General features: G+C 65.5%; 4 protein-coding genes across 4 annotated transcripts; 1 reads left to right on the plus strand and 3 right to left on the minus strand.

Annotated features, from left to right (window-relative positions):
• Window positions 1-44: 44 nt before the first annotated feature.
• Window positions 45-3706, plus strand: CHLRE_10g442950v5 (uncharacterized protein). Its single transcript, XM_001690460.2, has 8 exons — window positions 45-167; window positions 591-729; window positions 939-972; window positions 1183-1337; window positions 1610-1802; window positions 1967-2217; window positions 2445-2555; window positions 2768-3706. Exons 1-8 carry the CDS (start codon window positions 127-129, stop codon window positions 2873-2875), a joined length of 1032 nt encoding a protein of 343 aa, XP_001690512.1. The 5' UTR covers window positions 45-126; the 3' UTR covers window positions 2876-3706.
• A 2-nt stretch (window positions 3707-3708) lies between these two features.
• On the minus strand, window positions 3709-14424 carry CHLRE_10g443000v5 (uncharacterized protein). Its single transcript, XM_043066824.1, has 19 exons — window positions 14068-14424; window positions 13827-13975; window positions 13440-13557; window positions 12653-13123; window positions 12331-12471; window positions 11914-12039; window positions 11503-11619; window positions 11032-11158; window positions 10801-10865; window positions 10517-10567; window positions 10067-10222; window positions 9430-9616; window positions 9011-9144; window positions 8533-8640; window positions 7991-8191; window positions 7423-7524; window positions 7106-7205; window positions 6264-6870; window positions 3709-6009 (listed from the first exon to the last, which is right to left on the minus strand). The coding sequence occupies exons 1-19, from the start codon at window positions 14125-14127 to the stop codon at window positions 4398-4400; spliced, it is 4632 nt and encodes a 1543-aa protein (XP_042920221.1). The 5' UTR covers window positions 14128-14424; the 3' UTR covers window positions 3709-4397.
• A 54-nt stretch (window positions 14425-14478) lies between these two features.
• On the minus strand, window positions 14479-17982 carry CHLRE_10g443050v5 (uncharacterized protein). The gene is made up of 6 exons (XM_043066825.1): window positions 17811-17982; window positions 17639-17712; window positions 17491-17542; window positions 17036-17297; window positions 16574-16878; window positions 14479-16408 (listed from the first exon to the last, which is right to left on the minus strand). Exons 1-6 carry the CDS (start codon window positions 17911-17913, stop codon window positions 16128-16130), a joined length of 1077 nt encoding a protein of 358 aa, XP_042920222.1. The 5' UTR covers window positions 17914-17982; the 3' UTR covers window positions 14479-16127.
• A 496-nt stretch (window positions 17983-18478) lies between these two features.
• Window positions 18479-22054, minus strand: CHLRE_10g443100v5 (uncharacterized protein). Its single transcript, XM_043066826.1, has 6 exons — window positions 20966-22054; window positions 20611-20748; window positions 20379-20477; window positions 19892-20051; window positions 19432-19553; window positions 18479-19199 (listed from the first exon to the last, which is right to left on the minus strand). Exons 1-6 carry the CDS (start codon window positions 21563-21565, stop codon window positions 19056-19058), a joined length of 1263 nt encoding a protein of 420 aa, XP_042920223.1. The 5' UTR covers window positions 21566-22054; the 3' UTR covers window positions 18479-19055.
• Between the last annotated feature and the right edge of the window lie 130 nt (window positions 22055-22184).

A 22184-nucleotide genomic window follows, 5' to 3' on the forward strand; every position in this document is an offset into this window, starting at 1 on the left:
ACAGCATCGACATTTGGCAGGTCCATATCCACCACCACTGCCAAAACCTCTCCCAAAACCTGTTTCTGTCAAGAGCATTACAGGTGCTTCCCCTTTAGCACAACGATCAATCTTTTCGAATCTAAGATGCTAGCTCAAAAGGTAGCCCATACGCGCTGCTCGGCAAGGTGGGTTTCGAGGGCGTGCACGGACACGGGTCGGTCGGCGAACCTGAAATTAACACGATATTTGAGCTCTCATACAATGGAGCAACGTTTATTCAAGTCGCTGGTTCCAAACCTAACAGTTTGGGCTGGCGATGGGTTCCCAACGCTCCCAAGCTCGCTCACCACAGCGCCGCCATGCAAACAGCTTAGCAACTTATGGTAGTTACACCATTAATAGACGACCCTGATCAGGGAGGCACCATACCCGAGCCACGCCCGTGGGACCACACGCGTGGGAGTCGCAAACGTGTGCACGCCAGCCAGCACAGCTGCGTTAGCGCCCCCGCGAGACTGAAATCCGGGTCGTCGGGGCCCGGCTGGGACCGGACTTTATCTGAATACAGCTTTACCCTAGTTGCCGGTAAACTCTGCATCACCGCACAGGCAACGACAGGCCGGGGCGCGGTGCCCCCGAGTGCTGGCTGCTGCCAGCAGCACCGGCAACAGCACCCCCAGCAGCGTGCCTGCGGCTGAGCGCACCCGCACCTCCTTCCATCATGGAATCACCTACATTAGCTATGAGGTGGGCGCACGCACGTTAGCGGGCGGAGGAAACGAGCTCTGACCACAAGAAGTCCTGGGATGCTGGGATGCAGTTGCGGGAGGTACGAGTGCCATCGGGCTCAGCTCCGTTTGTCTCTTGCGGGGACAAGGGCCTGCTGGCCTGCCTGACCAGCAACACATGAAACATGATACCGCTGGTTGAACTGATGCAATCTGCATATCGTGCAGGTTAACACGGCAGTCATCAAGTTCAACACGTCAGGTATGGCACGCCGCAGGGCGGGGGCTGGATCTGAGCTTCGCGTGAGCTGTCACAGCCCGACGCATGCTTGCGTTCAGTCTTTTTACAACCTTTCCTTTGCCCTCACTTCTCATCCCTAGCTCCTCATCCCTAGCTTCTCATCCTAACTCGCGTACCTACCGCCACCTCCCCTGCCTCCCCTGCTTTGTAATTCCGCTCGTGTTGCACCAGGCGTGCGCGTGCTGATTGACCCCTGGTTCGTGGGCGAGCTCACGTTCGGCGGCGCGGACTGGATGTACGCGGGCCGCAAGCGGGTGATCGGGCGCGACACGCGGGTGGACATGCAGCAGGTGCTGGCGGAGGCGGACGTGGTGGTGATCACGCAGGTGCGGGGCGGGGAAGGCTGGAGGGGTGAGACGTGTGGAGTGTGGCAGGGCGGCGGCCGTGATTGGCGGCGGTGGAGATGGAGGAGGTCTGTGGGGTGCAGACAAATGCAGGGCGGCGGAGAGGATTGCACAGGCTAGCCGGGTCGGCAGGGCGTTGGCAAGATGGCTGCATGTGCCGTCCGTGGACCCCAACCACCAGCACCCGCTTCTGTAGCACCCGCCCCTAACGACTGGTCTGCCGTTGCCGTACCGCCTCCTCGCCCCACTTCCAGGGCCTGGACGACCATTGCCACATCCCCACGCTGTCGGCTGTGGCCAACAAGGGCGTGCACGTGGTGGCCAATGCCGAGGCGGCGGCACGCATGCGGCCGCTGGGCTTCAACAACATCACAGTGCTGGCGCCGGGGCAGGCCACGTCCGTGCCGGGGCAGGCGGGCGGCCGGCTGCGGATAACCGCCACCGCTGGTGAGAGGGGCTCCACGGCGAGCGGGGCCGGGAGGAGGAAAACCGGCAGGAGGGCTGCCAGGCGAGGGTTAGCACAAATGCCCGCGCGGTGTGAAACCCGGGCTTACTCAGCTGCCTGTCGTCGCATCCGAGCCGTTATGCGCGCCGCCCTTCCTCGGCCCCAGGCGCGCTGGTGGGCCCGCCCTGGAGTGCGCGGCAGCTGGGTCTGGTGATGCGCGAGGAGGTGCCGCCGGGCGAGCGGCCCGCCTCGCTGTACTTCGAGTCCCACTGCGACTTCGACGCCGGCAGTGTGGAGGCGGGGCTGCGCAGCGCGGGCCTGGCGGCGGGCGAGGGCGTGGACGTGTGTGTGAGCCCCGTGGTGACCACGCTGCTGGGCATGCCGGGCGTGGCGCCGGCGTCCTACGCGCTAGTGCAGGTGGGCGGGGGCGGGGGGTTAGGGAGGGGGGCGTGGAGGCGGGGTCGGGGTGGGGACGGGGGAGATGGAGATGGAGATGGCACGCAGCGCGGGCGTTGGGTGGGCGAAAGCGGGGCCGGTGGGCGCGGTGCGTCCTGTGGCTGGGGCGTGACAGGCTGGGTGTCAGCCAGGCAGGCGTGTGGGTCTTCAGCACGTATCTCTTCTCGTGCGCGTGTGCTGCTGCGCAGGGTGACCAGAACCTGGCGTCGCTGCTGCGAGTGCTCAAGCCCAAGGTGCTACTGCCGCTGCTGAACCACGACATCGACCACCGGGGGCCGCTCACCCAGATCATGTGGCAGGTCGGTTCGGGGTGGGGGTGCGGTGGGGCGGGAGGAAGCGCGCAGATGCGTGTACGTAGGCGTGTACGTGATGGATTGTTGGGTTTGCAGCTGTCTTTGCGTCATTGTGCTCAGAGGGAGTGCGGCTGTCCTCAACCGGTAGGTCCTGCAGCTCCTGACCGGGTGCCTACCCTGCCTGCCTTTGCCCTCGACCACTGCATGCGGCTGCGCAGAAAGGCGAAGAGACGGGCGTGGCGGACCTGCTGCGGCAGGCGGGTCTTGGCGATGTGCGGGTGGAATACCCCGCGCCGCCGGGCGAGGCGCTGGCGCTGGCGCTGTGAGCGTGAGGCGGCATGCTGTCAGCGGCTGCTGCTTAGTTGGCGTTTATAGTTGGCGTTTGAGTTGGCGTTTGGAGTGGCGTGTGTGCGCTGTTGCCGCTGTCTGTCAGAGCGGTCGGGCTGCCTGCGGGGCGTAGGGAGTGAGGACGCGGGCACGCGGCGCTGAGGCTGTTGGGCGCAGCGGCCCGGTGGTCACGATGTGGCGGTGGTGGATACACCTGCAGCGGTGGAGCGGATGTGTGAGGGCGACATTGCCCTGGGTGACTGCAGACATTGAGGCGCGGGACGGGGGCGGGGGCGGGGGACGATGGGCCAGCAACGGTGCGTGGGTTGGCAACACTGGATGCTATGGGACATGGCAAAGGAAGCAAGCGGCTCGTATTCCGTAAACAAATTGCACCCATCCCAGGTTGGCAACGCTGGGTACGGTACACGGGTGAAGCGTTTGGGGCGATCGCATTGATCCAGATGGCGCTCATATTGCGAATTCGCATTGGAGTAACATTTCTCTCAATTGGGATGTCAGGATGCACTTCAGGGCTGCTTGGCGCAGATGATACTTTCGTGGGTAGCCTCAGGTGGTTGCGTAAGGCTGGGTGCTGTTGATGCAGGGCCTCTACCCTAGGGCGCGGGCGGTCCCGCAGGGCTTGTATGACCCACCTCGGGCAATGCGCACCCGGACCGAGCCGGTGTAGCCGTTGCTAAACTGCTGAAGGCGCGATGGGTCGGGTTTGGCACGGAATTTGCTTGTGCAACACTTGAGGGCGGCGAATACCGTGTGCGCTCGCAGACCGGTGCTTGGGGACATAAACCGCGTGCGTGACTACATTTCTCCACCCCCAATGCTCAATGCACACCAGGGGTCCCCCACGGAGGTCCCCTGCCTCACACCGCCTGACCATTTCACTGTCCACCGCCCACATCACCCACACCGGTGCGGCGCAGCACAGTCACTAGTCAGGCCTCATAAGCGCCGTGGCACGTAGGCCGCACGCACTGACCAGGTCGCGGCCAGCGTGTTCGTGGTATACACGAGCGCAGCGGCACGCGTACACTTTTTTGCCGGGCCCATGCTACCTACGATTCCAAACAACGCGCTTATGACGCTTTCCAATGCATGCCTGCCCGACGGTCAAAGCTACACAGCGCCGTGAGGGCCGGAGCCAGCCAATCTTCTAGCACCCCCCTCACCCTCCCAAACTGCTGCCCTGCCGTCTTGCGCAACACCTACCCCGTGCACGTGAGACGAGCACCCTCAGCCGCACTGCTGCCCCTGCCGTCCTCCACAACGCTTCACCCCACAGTACGGGGCCGGCGCTCCGCTATGAGCCCCACCGTGAGTGCCGCACCGCCCAATGACGGGCACCTGCACGGCAACCTGTCCATCACCTGTAGACACCTCCCATCACCTAGACAACCCCTCCAGCCACCTGCTCCGCTTCGCTGTTCCAGTCTGCCTCTGCCCTATCCGCCTGTTCCAGTCTGCCTCTGTCCTACGGTATCGGTCGGCTCCATTCTTCTGCGCCTAATCGTCTGGTGCGATGCGCAGGTCCGCCACCGGCGAGAAGTCGGGACTGCGCCGCCGCCCCGCCGGTGAGTCGTAGCCGGTGCCGGGCCGGGCCGCGTCACACGCCTTGGGCGACGACACGCTCTCGGTCGTCAGCACCGCCGCCGCCGCGGCAGCAGCATTGGCCGAGCGGCCCGCGCCCCTGCCGCCGGCTGGCGAGGGGCCCGCGTCCGCGGCCAGCGGCATGGCCTGCTGCCCGCTGCTGCTGGAGGCACCTGCGCCGCCGACACTGCCGCGCGACCCGCCGTCACCACTGCCACCACCTCCTCCTCCTCCACCGCCGCCGCCGCCACGCTGCTTCAACCCCGCCGGGCTTCCAGGACCCCCGCGCGCCGCCGCCACCCCACCACCACCACCTCCGCTGGCGTGCGAGGGAGATGCGCCGGCGCTGCCCCTGCCGCCCTGGCCGCCGCCGGCACCGCCCACCGCCGTGGTGGCGGCCTTACCCAGGGCCTCCCGCAGGAACAGGTCGCGCTGCAGCACCAGCCGCTTCTCCTGCTCCTCGTGCGACATCAGCAGCGCCCGCGCCGCCGCCGAGCTGAAGGAGCCGCCGGAGGAGCCGGGGATACCGCCGCCGCCGCCGCTGAAGCCGCCGGGGCTGTCCAAGGCGGGGCTGTTGGGCGCGGGGCTGGTGGTGCTGGGCGCGGCGGCGGCAGGCGGCTGCGGCGGCGAGGGCAGCTGCGGCGGCGGCGCCAGCGGGCTGCTTACGGCCGGGCGCGCGCCGGGCAGCACAGTGGGCGGCAGCGGCGAGCCGAAGGCGTCGCGTGAGGGCGGCGCAGGCTGCAGCAAGGGTGAGCCGGGCGTGTTGGGGCTGAAGGTCTTGGCAGGACTGCCCTTGTCCTTAGCTGGACTGCCCCGGCTGGCAGGCGAGTCGCGGCCGCTGGCGCCACCGCCCACACGCAGTGCGGCCAGCAGCCCCGTCGCGGCGTCGGTCCCGTCCCCGGCGCCGGAGGCTGCTGCCGACGTCGGCGTGTGTGCGCCCAGGTGCGCCACCGCCTCCACCCTCCCGTCCGCCACGCTCGCCAGCTCGTCCACACCCACATCACTGCCCAGCCGCTCCAGCTGAGGTCGCGACTGCAGCGGCGGCGGCGGCGCCGCCGCCACCGCCGCCTGCTCGGCCGCCGCCGGCTGCGGCGCGGCCGCTGACCGGTGGTAGCCGACGGGGCCGTGCGACAGGACCGAGCCGTTGCCCGACGGCGACTGGGCCAGTTGCGGCTGCGCCGCCGCCACTGCCGCCGCCGCTGCCGTCACCACCGCCGCCAGCTCGGGAATGGTCGGCGGCAGCACTGGGCTGCCGCCGCCGCCGAGCACGCCCCGGCCCACATTCAGGCCGCCGCCGCCGCCGCCGCGGCCACCATAGCTCTCGATGTCGATGCCTGCGCTGCCTGCGCTGCGCGCCCGCGGCGGGCCGGAGCCGCCCGAGGCCGCGCGCGAGCCGCCGCCGCCGCCGGGCTTGGTCCGGTCCGGCGAGGCCTCGCCTGCGGGCGTGTCGGCTCCTCCCTCCCGGTCGTCCGGCTCCCGGTCCTCATACAGCATCTCATCCGCCTCGTCCTCCACCAACACACGAGCCCTGGGTCGGGGGCAAAGCCGAGCACAAAGCCAAGCGGGGGCCAAAGGATGAGGGGGATACATTCATGACTAGTTAAGGAAGTGGTAGACGGTAGACGCGGGGGGACACGAGGCTGTGCGGCTGCAATTGCGCGTGCGCAGGCACGGTGCAGCAGGCAAGCACCGCGCACCACCATGCCCAGTGGAAAGGGAATACCGGTGCGCCCCCATCCTGCCGCACCATGCACAAGGCACGGCAAGCCGCGCTGCCCGCACCTGCGCGGTGTGGGGTTGCGGCTGATGTCGACGCTGTGGTCGCCGCTCTCGCTCATCTCCTCGCTCATGATGGCGCGGCGCATCAGCCGCGACGGCACACGCGGCATGCGGCCGGTGGTGCTGGCCGCGCCGCCGCCCGCCGCGGCCGGCGTGCCCGCAACCGGGCTGCCCCGGCCGCCGGCGCTGCCGCCCGCGCCCGCGCCAATGCCAGCTACGGCGCCGCCGCCGCCGTTGCTCGCCGCGCCGCCCACGGCGATCCCCAGGCGCGCCGCCGCGGAGGCGCTGGGCTGCGGGTGTGGGTGCGGGTGCAGGTGCGAGGGCGCGTGGTGGTGGGCGGCGTGTAGGCCGTAGGCGCCTGCGGCCGCCGCCACGGCGCTGCGCGGGTAGGGCGGCGGGGCTGCTGCTGACGCCATGCCAGCGCTGGAGGCGGAGGCGGAGGCGGAGGCCAACAGGATGGGCGGGTGGCGCTCCAGGGGCACGCCGCCACTGGGGTCGGAGGCACGGCTGGTAAGGCCGCCGCCGCCCGGGCCGCCGGGGACGCCGCCGCTGCCGCCGCCGGGCGCGAGCTGGCCGCCGCCGGTGGAGAGCACGGGCGTGGTGTAGCCGGCTGGGAGGGAGCGTGGAGGGCAGGTATGCGGATGTGTGTGAGCTTGTTGTGGAAGTGAAGGGCAGGCATCGGCCCCCATACCAAGCTGCCCAGCACGCCTTGCCACCCATCCAATCCCATCCACCCCATCCTACCTCGCTTGCGCGCCTCCTGCCCCGCCTCCTGCCCCGCCCCTCCCCCCCCCCGCCTCCCGCCCCCCCCCCCCCGCGGTCCCTCCCGCCTCCGCCCCTCCCACCCGTGTCCAGCTGCCTGCTCCACATGGCCGCGTACAGCCCGCCCTCCTCCATCAGCTCGCTGTGGCTGCCGCACTGGGCCACCTCGCCGCGGTCCAGCACCTGTGAAGGCAGGAAGCGGGTGGCTTTCATGATTAAGCAGGAAAACGCGAGAAAATGCAGCCAGGAACATTGGTGCGGTATCGCAGGCGCGTTTTCATCGATGACCGGGGTCGGGGTCGGGTCTCGCAAAACGTGGCAGGTGTTCGAATTGTGGGGTTTCGGTTTGGGCTCGGGCGGGCGCCCCCACCGTTCCTGAACAGTACACACAGGCACGCACCAGGATGAGGTCTGCGTCCATGATGGTGGACAGGCGGTGCGCCACGATGACGGTGGTGCAGCGCGACCGCAGCGTCTGCAGCGAGGACTGGATGGCCAGCTCCTGCAGGAGGGAGGAGGAGGGGAAGGGGGAGCAGGGCTGATTGCAGGCATAGTTGGCTAGGTGACGAAGGGAAGTTACATTCATGATTACTTAAGGAAGTGGTAGACGGTAGACCATCTTGCGGAACATCAAGCGTTAGGAGGGGGCCTTGGGACAGGGAGGTGAGCAGTGCCGGCATGTCTAGTTGTCTTCAGGCGGCGGCGGCAGGGGTAAACAAGACCCACACCAAACGCGGTGAGGGCCCATAGGGCAAGAAAGGAGCGAAGGGCGCGGCACTGGCGGTTGCGGCGGCCGCGCCTGTCAGCTGGCAGTGGTGGCCGACGCGTCGGGGCAATGGCCGTGCGTGGCCGGCAACACATGCCCAATGCACCCCACAGCCCACCTCCAACAACACCAACACCCGGGCCCCACACGCTCCTTACGCCCACATGCTCAGCGCCCCCCTGCCTCTCCCTCTCCCTCTAACCGTGAGTGAGTCGAGGGCGGAGGTGGCCTCATCCAGGATCAGCACCGCCGGCCGCTTCAGCACGGCGCGGGCGAAGGCCACGCGCTGCTTCTCGCCGCCGCTGAGCCGCAGGCCGCGCTCGCCCACACGCGTGGCGTAGCCCTTTTTGAAGTTGCTGACAATGGAGTTGTGGATGTGCGCCACGCCCGCAGCCTCATGCACCTGCGTGGGCATGTGTGTGTGTGTGTGTGTTTGTGTGTGTGTGTGTGTGTGTGTGTGTGTGCGTATGTGTGTGTGTGTGTGTGTGTGTGTTTGTATGATCAAGAGCACAGGGGAAACGGGCGCGCATGGCAGTGTGTACGCAATGCCGTGCGACGCTCTGTGCGACACTGTACCAGAAAAAGACAGAAAAAAACACGACAGCGGTGACGCCAACATATAATGCAACGCCGTTCGGACGTGGCGAGCGGCCGGCTCCCTCTATAGGAGGCGTCGGGACGCCACTGCTCACACCGCCCACCGCCCCCCACCGCCCCGCCCCGCCCCACTACACCGGCGCTCACCTCCTCGTCTGTGGCGTCTGTGCGGCCGTACCGGATGTTGTACAGCACCGTGTCGTTGAACATGACCGTGTCCTGAGGCACCACCGCCACCGCACCCCGCAACGACTCCTGCGCAAGGGCGCAAGAAGGGTGGGGAGTTATAGCAGGAAACGGCAGGCATGAGCAGGAGTCAGGGTGTGCAGGCTGGCGGCAGAAACCCGTGTCTAGCAATGAGGGTCGCCCGACGCCCTCGCCCTACGGTATTCGCACCAGCCATGCCCGGCATGACCCCCAAGCGCCGCTGTCTGTGCTTGCTCCGCTCCCATGTGCAACCAGAGGCCACTGCAGCTCCGTCCCTTCGCCCACCCGGCTACTGTCGCGTACTACAGAATAGCCCGAAAGCGCCGGCCAAGCAGGGCCTACGGTATTCTGTGTCATTCCAACCCTGCTATAGGGAGAATGGGCTAGAGGCCGCATCACGACAGCTACCCACCCCCACCTGCGTCACCCAGCGAATGTCTTGGCCGTCAATGAGCACGCGGCCCGACTGCGGGTCATAGAAGCGCAGCAGCAGGCGCAGGATGGTGGACTTGCCGCTGCCGGTGGCGCCCACAACCGCCAGCGTCTTGCCGCCTGCGGGCAGAGCGCAGCAGGATCAGTGCCGGTTGTGGCGGATGCCGGGGCCCAGGGCGGCGGGCACAGCGCGCATCGCGAAGGCATGGAGCTAGGCCCTAGGCAGCCAGCTTGGCCGCCAAGAAGGCAAGCAAGGACAAGGCAACGGCGCAGCAACGCTGCGGCTCAAGCAACACCATCACTGGCCACGCATTGTTGGCAGCGTGGCCCTCGACCCCACCACCCCCTCCTCCGCAGCGTCCTCTGGCTACTCCCGTACGCACGTTATAACCCGCACGCACGCACCCGGCACAGCGAACGTGACGCCCTTGAGCACGGGCGTGCCGGTGGGGTTGTACCCGAAGACCACGTGGTCGAAGTCAACGCGGCCCGCCGACACCACCAGGCGGCGCGGCGCGGGCGGGTCCTGCACGCCGGGCACGGTGTCGAGCAGCTCGAACATGTTCTCCATGTCGATCAGTGCCTTCTGGACCTGTGGGGCCGATGTGTGTTTGTAGGAATGGGATGGGGTTGCAAAGATTGGTACAGAGAAGTGTAGGGGTGAGTGGGGTGGGGGGGGGTTGCAAGGATGTTTGGAAAAGCGGGGGGTGAGGGGGTATGCAGGTTAAAGCAGTGGTAACAGGAGATGAGGGGAAGGAGGGGAAGGAGGGGGAGGAGGCCGGGGGACTCCTATCCCAAAGGAGGGGCAGCCGTTCATAGAGAACGGAATAATTACATTACGTTGGTCCGCGTGTGTGCGGCGCGTCTAGGCAGATGGCTCCGGGAGGCCCGCCCACCAACACCCGCCAACGCCCCTGCCCACTACACATCATCAATTCATCATCCCCCCTGCCCCCCCCCCCCCCACACGTCGGCACTTCAAACATCTGATGCAGCCACTCCGTCCTCCATGACCCTTCAATCCCCCGCCCCCCAAGCGCACCTGTCTGTAGTAGGACCCGAAGAATGTGAGCGGCACGTACAGCTGGTTCATCATGGTCACGAACAGCACGGCGTCGCCCACCGTGAGGCTGGAGCGCACCACGCCGCGCACACACACCACCATGCCGCTGGCCAGACCCAGCCACACCACTGAGGCCTGTGGGGAGTGGTGGGTGCGTTGGCAAGGACGGAGGGGTTGAGAGGGGTGGGTAGGTGGGGTTACATTCATGACTGGTTAATGAAGTGGTAGACGGTAGACCATCTTGCGGAACATCAAGCGTTACCGACGATGTCGACCAGCGTGGGGGTGAGCAGGTGCTGGCGGGCGGTGACTTGTGGCGCTGGGCGGTGAGTGCAGCCCGCTCCGCCCCAGAAGCTCATGAGCCGGCCGCCTCTGCACCAATCCCTCACCGCCAGCAACCCACCCACCCCACCCACTCCGTCTGCCCACCTGTGTGATGGACAGCATGGCCAGGAACGCCATCTGCCAGTACTCGGCGGCCTGCGCGCGTGTGTGTTTGTGTGTGCGTGTGTGTATTGGGGCGTGTGAGGGCTTGAGGTACCAAGCCGGCATGGCCCCTGCTACTGGCAATACGGCACCAACACGATACTACCCCCAGTGAAACCAACATGCCCACACCAACGCGCCTGCACCCCGCCCCTCCTCTGCCTGCCTGCCTGCCTGCCTGCCTGCCTGCCTGCCTGCCTGCCTGCCCATCCGCTCCTCGCCCTCACCTGGTACTGCCTCGTGGCGTTGTCATACCCGGCCAGCTCAAAGCGCTCATTGCAAAAGTACTTGACTGCGGGGCGCACCGGCAAGAGGGCCGCGGGAGCAGTGGCGAGAACTTACAATGTTGGCGAGCTTGGTCACAGTATGCAAGACCAGCATGGCTGAGCACTGTCCATTCCCCACGCCATTACATCACCACCTGATGACTCGCATCCTGCGGCCCCCGGCGCACACACCTGTCTCGTAGTTGAGCAGCATGTCTGTGGCCCGGCCCTCGCGCGCGTTGTCCAGGGCGTTCATGCGCTTGCGGATGACGCCGCGACGCTCCGTGATGATCACCGTCAGCGGCACGTACGACGCCACCTGGCGGGACGGGGCGAAGCAGGGCCAGACTGAGAAGGGGAAGTGGAGTAGTCAGTCTAGGGCCCGCATGGGGTGGGAGAGGAGGGGCAGGCACCGGAGGTGCCGACTGGGTGCCGGCATGCCGCCCGCCCCGTCTCCACATGCGCACACAACCACACCTGCGCCACACCGCCCACGTACACGTGGTTGCAGGGCGACCCGCCGGCCCCGCGCAACGCGCACAGCCGCAGCGCCACACGCCCGCGCATGACGTACGGCACCGCCCCCGCCTTCCTCCTTGGGAATGGTGGGAAACACCCCAACCCGACCCGACCCGACCCCGCCCCGACCCCGCCCCGCCCCACCGTGACGAACACGATGACGGCGGCCCAGGGCTGCATCTTGAAGGCCAGGTAGGTGCAGGCCACCACGATGTCGATGAGCTGCGGGATGACGTTGAACAGCACGATGGACACCGTGTCCTGCGGGGCGCAGGGAGGGGAGGGGAAGGCAGGGGAGGTTGTAAGTACCTGCCCAACCCATTACCAAACCCAATACAAAAGAGCGAGGAGGAGAGCGTGGCCTATGCCCGCCCGGCAGGGGAGGAACGGCACAGGTGGGTCCCGGGCAGGCATGAAGTAGCACGGTGATACCGGTAGTCAGCCACCACCATACGCCGTACCACGAAAGCCGGAGTCTAGCCCGCCATCAACCTCTACACACACGCCCCGCACGCGCCCGCGCCCCCCACACCCCGCACTCCGCCCCGGCCCCACCTGTATGCTGCTGGTGCCCCTGTCCAGGATCCTCATGATCTGCCCCGTCTTGCGGTGCAGGTGGAAGGCGTGGTCCAGGTCCAGCAGGTGCCCGAACACGTCCAGGCTGATGCGCCGGAACGCGGCCTGAACGAGGCAGGGAAAGGCAGGGGGCGGGCGGGAGTTGGGGGACGAGGCATGAAGCAACGGGTGGCTTACGGGTGACACGAACTACGCCTGCTGCTGCCGCCGCCCGCCGCCTCCAAGCCCCGCGCCCCTGCCAGCGCCTGCCCCATGCTGCACCACACCCCTGCGCTGCATCCTAACGTCGTGCTTCACTCATGTTCAACTCCAAAACTCACATGTTGCCCCTGGCTTCCACCGCTACCAACGCTCTACGCAACCCCCCCTACCCCTAACCTCCGCTCTCACCCACACCTGTGTGATGGGGATCCAGATCAGGTCCCTCATGTTGGCCAGCAGCCCCTCCATGCCACTGCCGCCCCGCAGGAAGTAGAAGCCAAGGTAGGCGAACACCCAGGGGTAGAACACACTCCAGAACGTCACGCCCTGGACAGCCTGGGGGCGGAGGCGGCGGTGAAGGAAGCGGCGGTCACAGGAGGTGAGGTGGCGGGACAGCGGTAGGTTTGCCACACTGCTATTCCCGGATCCGGCCGCTCAGCCCATCGCGCACGGACACTTCCGCACCCCACACAACTGTCCGGTACCACCACTCGCCACGCCGTTCCACCGGGCCTACCTTGAGCAGCCCGTGCGCCGCCGCCAGCAACTTGCCGTTCGCCTCGCCCTCCCCTTCAGCGCCCGCGCCCGCCGCCGCCACCGCAGCGCGCATCAACGCCCGCGTCGCCTCCGACAGCGCGCCCGCGCGCGCGCCGCCCGTGCCCCAGCCCGCCCAGCCTGCCCAGCCTCCGCCTCCCCCGCTGCCTCCGCCCGCCCCGCTGCCTCCGCCTCCACTGTTGTCCGCCACCGCCGCCGCCGCGCTGCCCAGGTCGTCCACCATGTGCTTGTACAGCACCGGCACCGCCAGGTTGACGCAGCGCTCCGCCAGCACCAGCAGGAAGCAGGCCACCAGGCGCAGCTGCAGCGGGTGGCTCTCGGGCCACACGTAGCGGAAGGCGCGCGCGGTGCGCTGCGCGCGCGAGGCGGGCAGGCGGCCCTGCTGCGCAGCCTTGGCGCGCTTGCCCTCCTCCTTGGCCTTCTCCTTCTCCGTCTGGAGGGTGGTAGTGGTGGCAGGCAGGGGGAGGCGGCGGGGTGGGTGCCACGTGCGGTCGGGGGCCGAGCGGCGGGCGCCGGACTTGCGGAGGGCTGGCGCGGAGTCACAACAGACACCACGCGGTGCTTTCCTCATAACAATCCCCTGTGAGCCGCCACCGCAACCCTGCGCTCGTCCTCCTGCCGGCTCTGCGCCCCCGCAACCACCAATCCACCCTGCTGCTCCTTCTCCTCCTCGGTTTCCCCAAAGTCACATCACGCTATCACCACCCCACCCCCTGCCACCCCCTGCCACCCCCATCCGCGCAGCGCACCTTGTCGAACAGCGGCTCCTCCAGCTCCCCCAGCGGCAGTGAGGCCATGTGGCCGTACAGCGCCTCAGCCATACACACGAACAGGACCAGGCCCAGCTGCACCGTGTGAAGCGACACGCTGGGGGAGGGAGGGAGGGAGGAGGGAGGGGCGAGACAGTGGGGCGCGGAGGTGGGCATGGAAGGTGGGTTAGTGTGGTGGACAGGTTGCGTGCTGTACACGTGGCGGGTGGCTGCTGCGCCACCGCAGCACGCAGCTGCAGGACCGGCCTGCCAGGCCCTGCCTACGGTGTGCACCCTGGACCTACCCGGCCCCCGTCCAACCCCGCCGCGGCTGTATCGGCCCCTTCCGCTCGGTTGCTTACCGGTAATCGCAAGTGCCCCACGCACCTTACGATGCGGTCCTCCTTTGCAAAGTCGGACGTGATGTCGTGCAGCGTGTCGGCAGCCATCTGCAGAGCCACCGTTGCCATGGACGCCAGTACAACCGGCAGAAGTGACACTCCCGCCTGTCGCCTCCACACGGCCAGCATGGCCACCTGTTTCATGCGTCCCAGGGTGTCAGCCATGCGAGTCGGGCGTCCGGCACGCATTGAGCGCCACTTGTGAACGACTCGGTTTCCGAACCCACCACCGTGATGGCGTACAGCATCGTCGTTGCTGCTAGCTGAGCATCGTAAGCGGCCAACATAAATCGGCCCCGGATAAATCGCCATGACGCGTGCGCGACTTGTGTGCACACCAACAACGCAAAGGTCCCCAAACGGATTTTCTTTAGCGGTGCCAATCGCCTTTCTTTTCCAGCATCCCTTTCTGCTGGTCTGATTGCATAAAACAGCAAGAACAGGGCAGTGCTGCAAACGCAAAGAGCCCCGCTCGCGATAATACGGGTGAAGTCCGTGGCCATGGTCGTTATCTAAGCGCCTGCTAGCAGCATAGTAATTGGAAAGTACAATTTCATGCCGCGCAAAGGTCGAAACCAGCTCTCGTGCTCTAGTGTATCAGGGCGCCAGGAGTACTAGCTGTTAATACGATCAGCATGATGAAAATTTTGTAGTATTCTGTAGGAAGCAACCGCGTGCCAAGAAGATTGAGTCGGGACGTCCCATGACCGGCACGACCGCGTGCCAACGACCCCCCGACTCCCCTTCCTCCATTTTCATCCAATCCCTCCACCCCACGATCGCGTGGCTTGTCCCCAACAGCAATCGTTTAAATACAATAATAAACCGTATACCGCGCTGCTACTGACCACCAGCACCAAGTGACAGCCCAAGCCCCACAAGGGCACCGCGAGGCGTTGCCAACTGGTTGAGGGTGTGAGAAAGTTGGTCCACATCAGCAAGGATGCACGTCAGCCACTGGCCCACTTCGCCATGGGCCGGTGACCTAAGGCCTAAGGTTGCATCCCTGTTATACTGCGTGCGCGGCCGAGCAGGCCTTGGACTCAGGGCTTGCACCCTTGGCAAAGGGCACTTAGATGCAGCGCGTGTACAGAGCGTGCACGACGGCTCACGGCCAGACACCTGGACGGCTGGACGTGGGCATGAGTACGTGAGCCACCTGCTTTCACAATGACTACGGTAACCCCGGCGAAAACTCTTTTGGTGGCCTCTGTCCGCAACCCTGCCTCTGTCCAACAGTTCTGATTCGGCTGTACCGATATGAGACCTGGTACCCGTTTGAGGTATACGGGCTACCGTGTTGAATGTGCGGGTCCGCCCTGCCGCCGTTATGTGTGTGCCCACAGTTTCGTCCTTTGCGCATGAGAGGGTAGTTGCAACCGTCGTGGTTACAGCAGCCTCTTCCGAGATGCTTTAGGGGAGGCGCAGGGTCTCGTAACCCTGCCCACGGTGCTGGCCGCACTGGCGCTCGACCGCCCCCTTTGCAAACCCTAAACCCAAACACTGCCAAATGCATGCCCTGTACATGACCTACCTGTCTAAGTCCATGTCTCGCCAACCCTAACCATCGTGTACCCTAATCAACGAAGGATACTGCGTCAAATCACAGCTCCCGCATGTCTCGTCTTCGCAAATGTCGTCTCAACCCCTGCGGCATCCTCAATACACATCACATGTGCACGAGCCACACTTCAAACGAAAGAGCGTCAGTTATATCAAACGCAAGAGGGCAGTACAATATAGAATCAGGTCACTAGTGTGCCCACAGACACAAACAAACCCATTTGAACCATGGATTAAAGGTCATTTGGCGGTAATTGCCACTGCGCGGATCACCATCCAAAATGCTCTCGATAAGACCCCATGTTGTTGGCAGACCTCTTCATATGCAGCACGATTGGCTTTCTGGCTTCTCAAGACGCCTTATTGTCTACTAAGCTTCAAGGCAGCATCACCCACGGCCTGCGGTGGTGGGCAGCTTGCGCAATGAACGCCGCACCCCGCCACCGCTGGCCCCGACCGCTTCCGCGCCCACGCAGGCGCCTGCCCGCAGCCTTGGTCAGAATCATTTAATCAACAATTTCTAGGATTGGGTCATGATCCGTGACAGTCATTGCGTTCAAACCCGCGTCAACAACGCAAGAACCATTGCCGCACACAACGTCAAGATTAGTCACACGCCCACGCACATCGCACATACCATGTACGCTGCTGCGCGGCTTCTACCATAGGCTAAGCCAGCCGCCAGACGCTGTCGCTTCAGGCCGCTTCTAGCTCCTTTAGCTGCTTAGGCGCCCAGGCTGCGGCGGCTGCCGGTCTGCGACTTCTTCCACTCCGACTGCGTGCGCTCGGCGCCAGTGTCCACGACTACGTCGCAGCGCTTGCAGCTGGCCACGCACTTGCCAGGGCGGGCGCGGGTGCCGATCATGAAGCTAGCGTTGCGCTCGCACTCGCCCGCCTCAGCCCAGTCAGGGCACATCTCGTCGCTGTCCTCGCAGCCGGGGGGCAGGTTCTGGGGCTTGACCTTGGGCTGGGGGTGCTGCTCAATCATCTCAGCCTGCTCGTTGCCTGTGGAGTGGTAGGGAGGTAGAGGGCGGGGCGAGCGTGAGTTCGTGCCATGCAAGGGGATTCTTGGTGGGGTTTAATCTAGGCAGAACATCCCCGGCATACGCCGCCATTGTCATGCCTCCGGCCCAAGGCTCAAGAGCCCGGTCCGCTACTCTGCCTACTCACCCATGGCGTAGTGGCCGACGTGGATCCACTTGGCGGCAGACCACTTGATACCCTTGATCACGGGGCAGGCGGTGTGCAGCGACTTGCGCTCCAGCTCGCCGGTGGGCTTGATGCTGTGGAATAGGATGGCGGTGCCCTTCTTGGGCTTGGCGGCCAGGTGGTAGCGCGCGCACTCGGAGAAGCCCACGTTCTCGCCACCGGGGGCTGCGATGTTGGGGAACACGGTCTCGCCGCCCTCCTCGGTGTCCACCAGGTACATGAGTACGGTGGCGTAGCGGTTGCCGCCGTTGGCAATGCCGTCCTTGCTGCGGGGCGGATGGGGGGAGGAGGGAAGCAGGGCGAGGGCAGCAGGTAGTCAGCAACAGGTTCCTAGGTGCCGAGGTCAAGTGGAGCGTTGCAGCTGGGGCAGACGATACACGCACATGCCTGCCAAAATCGCCCTGCTGTTAATCCCGAACTCACTGGAAGAAGTAGTCCCAGTGGGCGTCGTACTTCTGCTCCTTCTGGTAGCGCAGCACTTGCAGGCCCTCGCCGTTGCCGACGGGCATGAGGGTCAGGGCGGAGATGCGCTCCTCTACACCCTTGACAACGGGGTCCTCGCCGCGCTCCAGGAAGACGCCGAACGAGGTGCGGATCTGGGACTCTTCAGAGCCGCCGTTGGTGGCGACGACGCCCGAGCGCTCCAGACGGCGCTCAGAGACTTGGACGATGTGGTCGGCCTCCTCTGTGGGGGGAGAGGAAAGGGGGGGAGGGGCCAAGGGAGGGGTGAGAAGCCAGGGTGGGGCAACAGCTGCAACACGCTCTAAGGCGTGTCACAGTTGGCTAACTGCGCTAATCTTCATAGGAATGTGTTTATGTACACAGCAGAGGCTGGCGCTGCTCAAGTCTGTCTGCGCCATTGGGCGCCGAAAACTCACCGTCGGTAAGGAAGTGCTCAATCAGAAAAATGCGGGCATCAGCATCAAGAACCTGTGCCCGTTACGGTTCAGGGTAGCGCGGGAAGTCAGCGTTACGTGATAGTAAAAAGGGCGACCCCCAGACTTCGCCCGGAATGTTGTCGCGTACCTTCATCTTGCCAAGGCGGTGGCTGATCAAGTCGGGCTGGACCACATCAGGCTTGAAGTCAGTGCCCATCCAGCCTGCAAAGGGACCGAGCGGGGTCGAGGAGTGAGACAGGTTGCGGAATCGAGGCCGCATGTCGGAGTCGCGGGAAGCACCAAACGTGCGCAACGCTCACCAGGAAGGATGTCCTCATCGGTGCGAGGATTGCGCTGAGCCGCAAGCGCGAGCTGACCCAGATACAACGCAACAGCCGCGACGACAAAGAAACTTGTCTTCATTTTGTGGGGTTCGGCCGAAAGCCAGAGGCACCAGGTGGTGTGTGCTTCAATTATGGAGCGTGCGTGTGCTTCTGATCATGTATTATGAGCTAGCGGTGGGGTCAAGGGCTTTTATGGGGGCGCGATGGGCCGGCCGGCTGTATGGACGCGTCCTGCCGTCCCGCACTCGTCCCGCGGCGGGCGCGCCAAGCGAGGAATCGCCCGTTCCTCACAGTGCATTCCCAGTCGCTAACAGCACATTGCCTCTTATTGCAAGCGTGCTCGCTGGCTCTCCAATCGCGGTTAATGCAAATGTCTGTTAAAATGCCTTACATTAGCTTCCGTAATAGGGTTCCTGAGCGCGCCAAGCCGCTCGAGCTGGAATGCAATAAGCAGGGGCTGGGTGTGTCTACTCATCCATGTGGCTTGCGGAAGCAGCGGTGTGTTCAGAGAGTCTCGAAGCGGTGTCGCTGTAACCCCGCCCAGCCATTGCCCACGCGTCGAGAGCGCGCGTGTCGGAAGGCGCGCCGGAGGGACCTATGCACACGCAGGCTGGTTCTGGACGCAGGCTGGCACGCGGTGGTTGAAGCTTCCCCGGGCGGTTCGCCAACCGCAGCCCGTTCCTGGCAACAGTGCGCCACTCCGACGCTGCGCTGCGCCGTGTCCCCCTTCCGTTTTTGGAGAGGAAACCTTGCCCGTGCCCCCTTGCACATGCAACAGCATCTTTCGTGTACGTCCGATTAACGTCGCGCTGAGGAGCGAGGGAGATTTTGCATCCGGCACGTGTGCGGCCACCCCACGTCCCCACCTCCGCGACTACCGCATCATATTTACTGACGCCACTCCACCATCGCCTTGGAGCTCGCACCGGGGCTCAGCCCCCACAGCGGCCCCTCTGGCCTTCACCCTGGCGCACTGCCACGCCCGCGAGCTGCGCACACCAGCCGGGCGGCCTTAGCCTGCAACACGAGGCCCACCCGCACGCTCCCTCACACCACAATCCGCCCAGGCACCAACAAGGCACTAAGCAATTACGGTACGGTGTGCATGGCCTCTCCGTCGCAACCACCACGGCGCACGCTGGATCCCAGCAGCTCACGCCCCGGTCCACTGGTGAAATGCTGCACATGCACCTTCCCTGCCACTGCCGCCTGCAGCCTGCACTACTTGCCGTAGTTCGACCTATCATAGCTGATCCCGTAATCGATGAGAATTTCGGCGCCGGCAGGAATGTCGCGGCAGGCCACGAAATGCAGGTCCCCCGCCGCTGACCCGTCCTCCACCGACGCATTGGTGCCGAGGGATCCCTGTTGGGGGTGTGGGCATGGATGCATATTGAAACAGTCCGTCATACCCGACGTTCCGAACCCAAAGACCGTCCGGTACGCGTTGCGGGTCACGGTTGCGGGTGTTTCGCAACGGCATTCCTGCACATAGGCAGCTAATGGCTGTCGCGTGAGAAATCACCTGCTGCCAGACTGTGACACCAGCATCCAGCGCCCCTACAGCAACATACTAGCCGTCAAAACCCTGCCTCACCTTGGGCGGCTCATTGGCGAAGCACAGCGACACGTCCGAGGGCAGCGGCCAGAACAAACCCGGCGTCGGGTAGGGGCTGGGCTGGCCGGTGGTGTCGGTGGGGTCCAAGAACGAGCCGTCGCCTGCACGCATGGGCACGTGCGGGTTGTTAGTGTGCCGCATGGTTGAGGCAGTGGGGCATGGGACATCGAGGAAGCCCAGCCGGTGTCGGCAAGGCACTGGCAAGGCTTCATCCAGTCAGAGGCCTTAATCAATTTGCCACCCCGCATGCATCCCTACTACCGTGCCGCCACCGGCTGACCACCTGCCCGGGCCCGCGGCCCCGACCGCAGGCACCGACCGACCCGCCCTGGCCTGGTTTGGTTTAGTTTGGGCTGGTACTTACAATCCCCACCCACCGCGCGCCCACCCGCACCCCGCATTGCAGTCCCGCCTGTGCCCCATACCGGCACGTGTTCACCTGTGCGAAAAGCGTAGGACGAGGCCATGGGCGCGTACTCGCACTTGGCCAGCATCTCGGCGCCGCTGCGCAGGCGGCCCGGGTAGGCGCCCAGCACAGTGCCCGAGGGAATGGACGCAGTGGCAAACAGGCCCTTGCCCGCGATGGCACTGGCGCGCACCTGCGAGTGAGAGCGGAGATGCAGGCAAAGGTGGAAATTTTGGGCGGGGTTGAGCACACGACCAAAGCACGGCAGGTCCGGTGGATAAGGCAGAGTGGGAGGGTATTCAGCGACGTCGATTGCTTGTGCGCCGGGCGCAGGCGTGCCCGAGCACGTGCGCTTTCACCTCAGGCGAACACATGGGCTGCGGGCGTTGGCTGGCACACGGTGGTTGGAGCTCCACCGGGCTGTTCGCCAGCCGCCGCCCGTGAGTCCCAGTCCTCACCGCATACCGTACGCACATACCCGGACACGCACACGCACACACGCACACGCGCTCACGCTCACCTCCAGCAGGTCCTTGCGCGACCAGCCCCGCGGCCGCGACTGATACGCCGCCAGGGCCGCCGCAGCCACCGCCGCAGCCACGAGCTCCCATGCCGCCAGCTGCGACCACGAAGACGCGACATGCACCTTGGCATTCACAACCACACCGAGCAATCAAGACCCTCGTGACAGGCTGCATCCAAGGCCACCATTGCACCTGCAACCGCGACCGTGCTGGCCCAATCGCTCGTACCTGCAGCTGCTGCGTGAGCACCTCGGCGCTTAGGCTCGCGCCCGCCCCGGCCCCAGCCGGCGCCACCTCCACCACCGCCGCCTGTATCTGCTGCGGGCTGCAGCCCAGCCGCCGGTAGTAGGCCAGCAGGCCGTCCATCTGGGGGCGCGGTGGGGAGGCAGCGATAGCAGCAGAGGTGGCCGAGAGCGGGGAGACGGGGGCGGGGAACAGTGAGGGCGGAGTTTTGCGGGCGACAACGGCCAAGAGGTTGGGGCGCTGAGTGGCGGGCGCCTCCGCAGTTTGCGCGCCACCGTGCGGGGACGCCAACACCGAACCATAGCGCCCCGGACGCACAGGCGTCCACACGCGTACACACCTGCACTCCCGAGTCGAAGCCCTCCTGCCGCTCCACAAACTGCCGCATCAGGCCGGTCAGGGTCTCCGGCTCACAGAATGACGGCGTGGCTGCGCTGTCCGCGGCACCGGCTGCGCTGCCACTGCCACTGCTACTGCCGCCGTCGGCCTCGGCGTCCGCCGCAGCGGCAGCACTTTGCAAGCCAGATCCCGGCTCCTGGGCTGACGTCATCACAGCCGCCGTGTCCGAGAGCCGTGTCTGCTGCTGTCCCGATGTCTGTGTCTGTTGCTGCTGCTGCTGCTCCTGCAGCTGCCGGAGCCGCTGCGCCAGAGCGAAGTTGCCGCCCTCGCCTGATGCAGGCGGAGGCACAGGCGGAGCCGGCTCCGTCAGGGACGGCGCCGACACCGCCTGTGAGACAATGGTCGTGGCGGCAGCGGCTCCTAGGAAGGGGTTCGGCGGCAGTGCCTGCACTGTTGCCACCGCCTCGCCGCGGCGGCGGAATAGCGGCGGCGGCAGGCGGGCCACGTGCAGCCGGTGGCAGGCAGTGCTCAGCTGGCGTGCCCCGCCGACAACTGCTGCGTGCGCCCGCAGTGAAGTGCTGGAAAGCCCTGGACCTGTCATTGTTGTGGCTGTGGCCTGCATGATGGTGTGTTTACTTAATGTGTGTCGGCACGCACGTGGAATGGCTATCAGCCAGACGAAGGCTGTGGCTTGCCGCTGCGTGGCCCAGAGCTGGCTGGCGCGCCGCTGCTGCGCGCTGATGGACCAGTGAACCCCCGAGCCCCCTGATGCGCTGCAGCCCCCCCTGAATCAACCGTGAGCGGCGTCCTTGCGTCGCCCTCGCCGTAGCGCTTGAACAGCGCGCGGTACTTGGCGAGAAAGACCAGGGCCTCAAGCTCGCGCGCCACGTACTCCCCTCTGCCCAGGGCCTGTTCCAGCGAAGTGTTCTCAGCCAGAGGGCGCTTGAACGCGCTTTGGAGCTTGTTGCGGGCGTCTGTGAGCCCCCGCGGATAGTCGCGGCCGAGAAAGATCAATCTCTTGTAGAGCTGCCGAATTCTGGGGTCCATCCACCAGTTTCCAGCGTCTGTACTTGGCGATATTGTAGTTGGAAAGCACCTCGTCACTTGTGACATATATTTGCGGGAGGGGGACGTAACCACTCACTAACTTTCGCGTCGTTTCGTCATTGCGATCCGGTGTTCTTGACTTCTTCACTCGATGGGGCCCCTTACCCTGCAAT

This window comes from Chlamydomonas reinhardtii, chromosome 10 (genome assembly GCF_000002595.2).
Source record: "Chlamydomonas reinhardtii strain CC-503 cw92 mt+ chromosome 10, whole genome shotgun sequence".
NCBI lineage: Eukaryota > Viridiplantae > Chlorophyta > Chlorophyceae > Chlamydomonadales > Chlamydomonadaceae > Chlamydomonas > Chlamydomonas reinhardtii.

Excerpts from the sequence above, each read along its gene's own strand:
- CHLRE_10g442950v5 (XM_001690460.2), top strand. The coding sequence starts at position 127 with ATGCTAGCTCAAAAGGTAGCCCATACGCGCTGCTCGGCAAG. Across the intron at positions 730-938 it reads TCACCTACATTAGCTATGAG|GTTAACACGGCAGTCATCAA; the intron begins GTGGGCGCACGC and ends CATATCGTGCAG. Across the intron at positions 1,803-1,966 it reads GCGGATAACCGCCACCGCTG|GCGCGCTGGTGGGCCCGCCC; the intron begins GTGAGAGGGGCT and ends CCTCGGCCCCAG.
- CHLRE_10g443000v5 (XM_043066824.1), bottom strand. The coding sequence starts at position 14,127 with ATGTTGGCCGCTTACGATGCTCAGCTAGCAGCAACGACGATGCTGTAC. Across the intron at positions 10,866-11,031 it reads GCTGCTCAACTACGAGACAG|TCAAGTACTTTTGCAATGAG; the intron begins GTGTGTGCGCCG and ends TGCGCCCCGCAG. Across the intron at positions 9,145-9,429 it reads CGTCACGTTCGCTGTGCCGG|GCGGCAAGACGCTGGCGGTT; the intron begins GTGCGTGCGTGC and ends CTCTGCCCGCAG.
- CHLRE_10g443050v5 (XM_043066825.1), bottom strand. The coding sequence starts at position 17,913 with ATGAAGACAAGTTTCTTTGTCGTCGCGGCTGTTGCGTTGTATCTGGGT. Across the intron at positions 17,713-17,810 it reads CGATGAGGACATCCTTCCTG|GCTGGATGGGCACTGACTTC; the intron begins GTGAGCGTTGCG and ends GTCCCTTTGCAG. Across the intron at positions 17,543-17,638 it reads ACCGCCTTGGCAAGATGAAG|GTTCTTGATGCTGATGCCCG; the intron begins GTACGCGACAAC and ends TAACGGGCACAG.
- CHLRE_10g443100v5 (XM_043066826.1), bottom strand. The coding sequence starts at position 21,565 with ATGACAGGTCCAGGGCTTTCCAGCACTTCACTGCGGGCGCACGCAGCA. Across the intron at positions 20,052-20,378 it reads CGCGCAAGGACCTGCTGGAG|GTGCGCGCCAGTGCCATCGC; the intron begins GTGAGCGTGAGC and ends TCTCACTCGCAG. Across the intron at positions 19,200-19,431 it reads TCGCCAATGAGCCGCCCAAG|GGATCCCTCGGCACCAATGC; the intron begins GTGAGGCAGGGT and ends CACCCCCAACAG.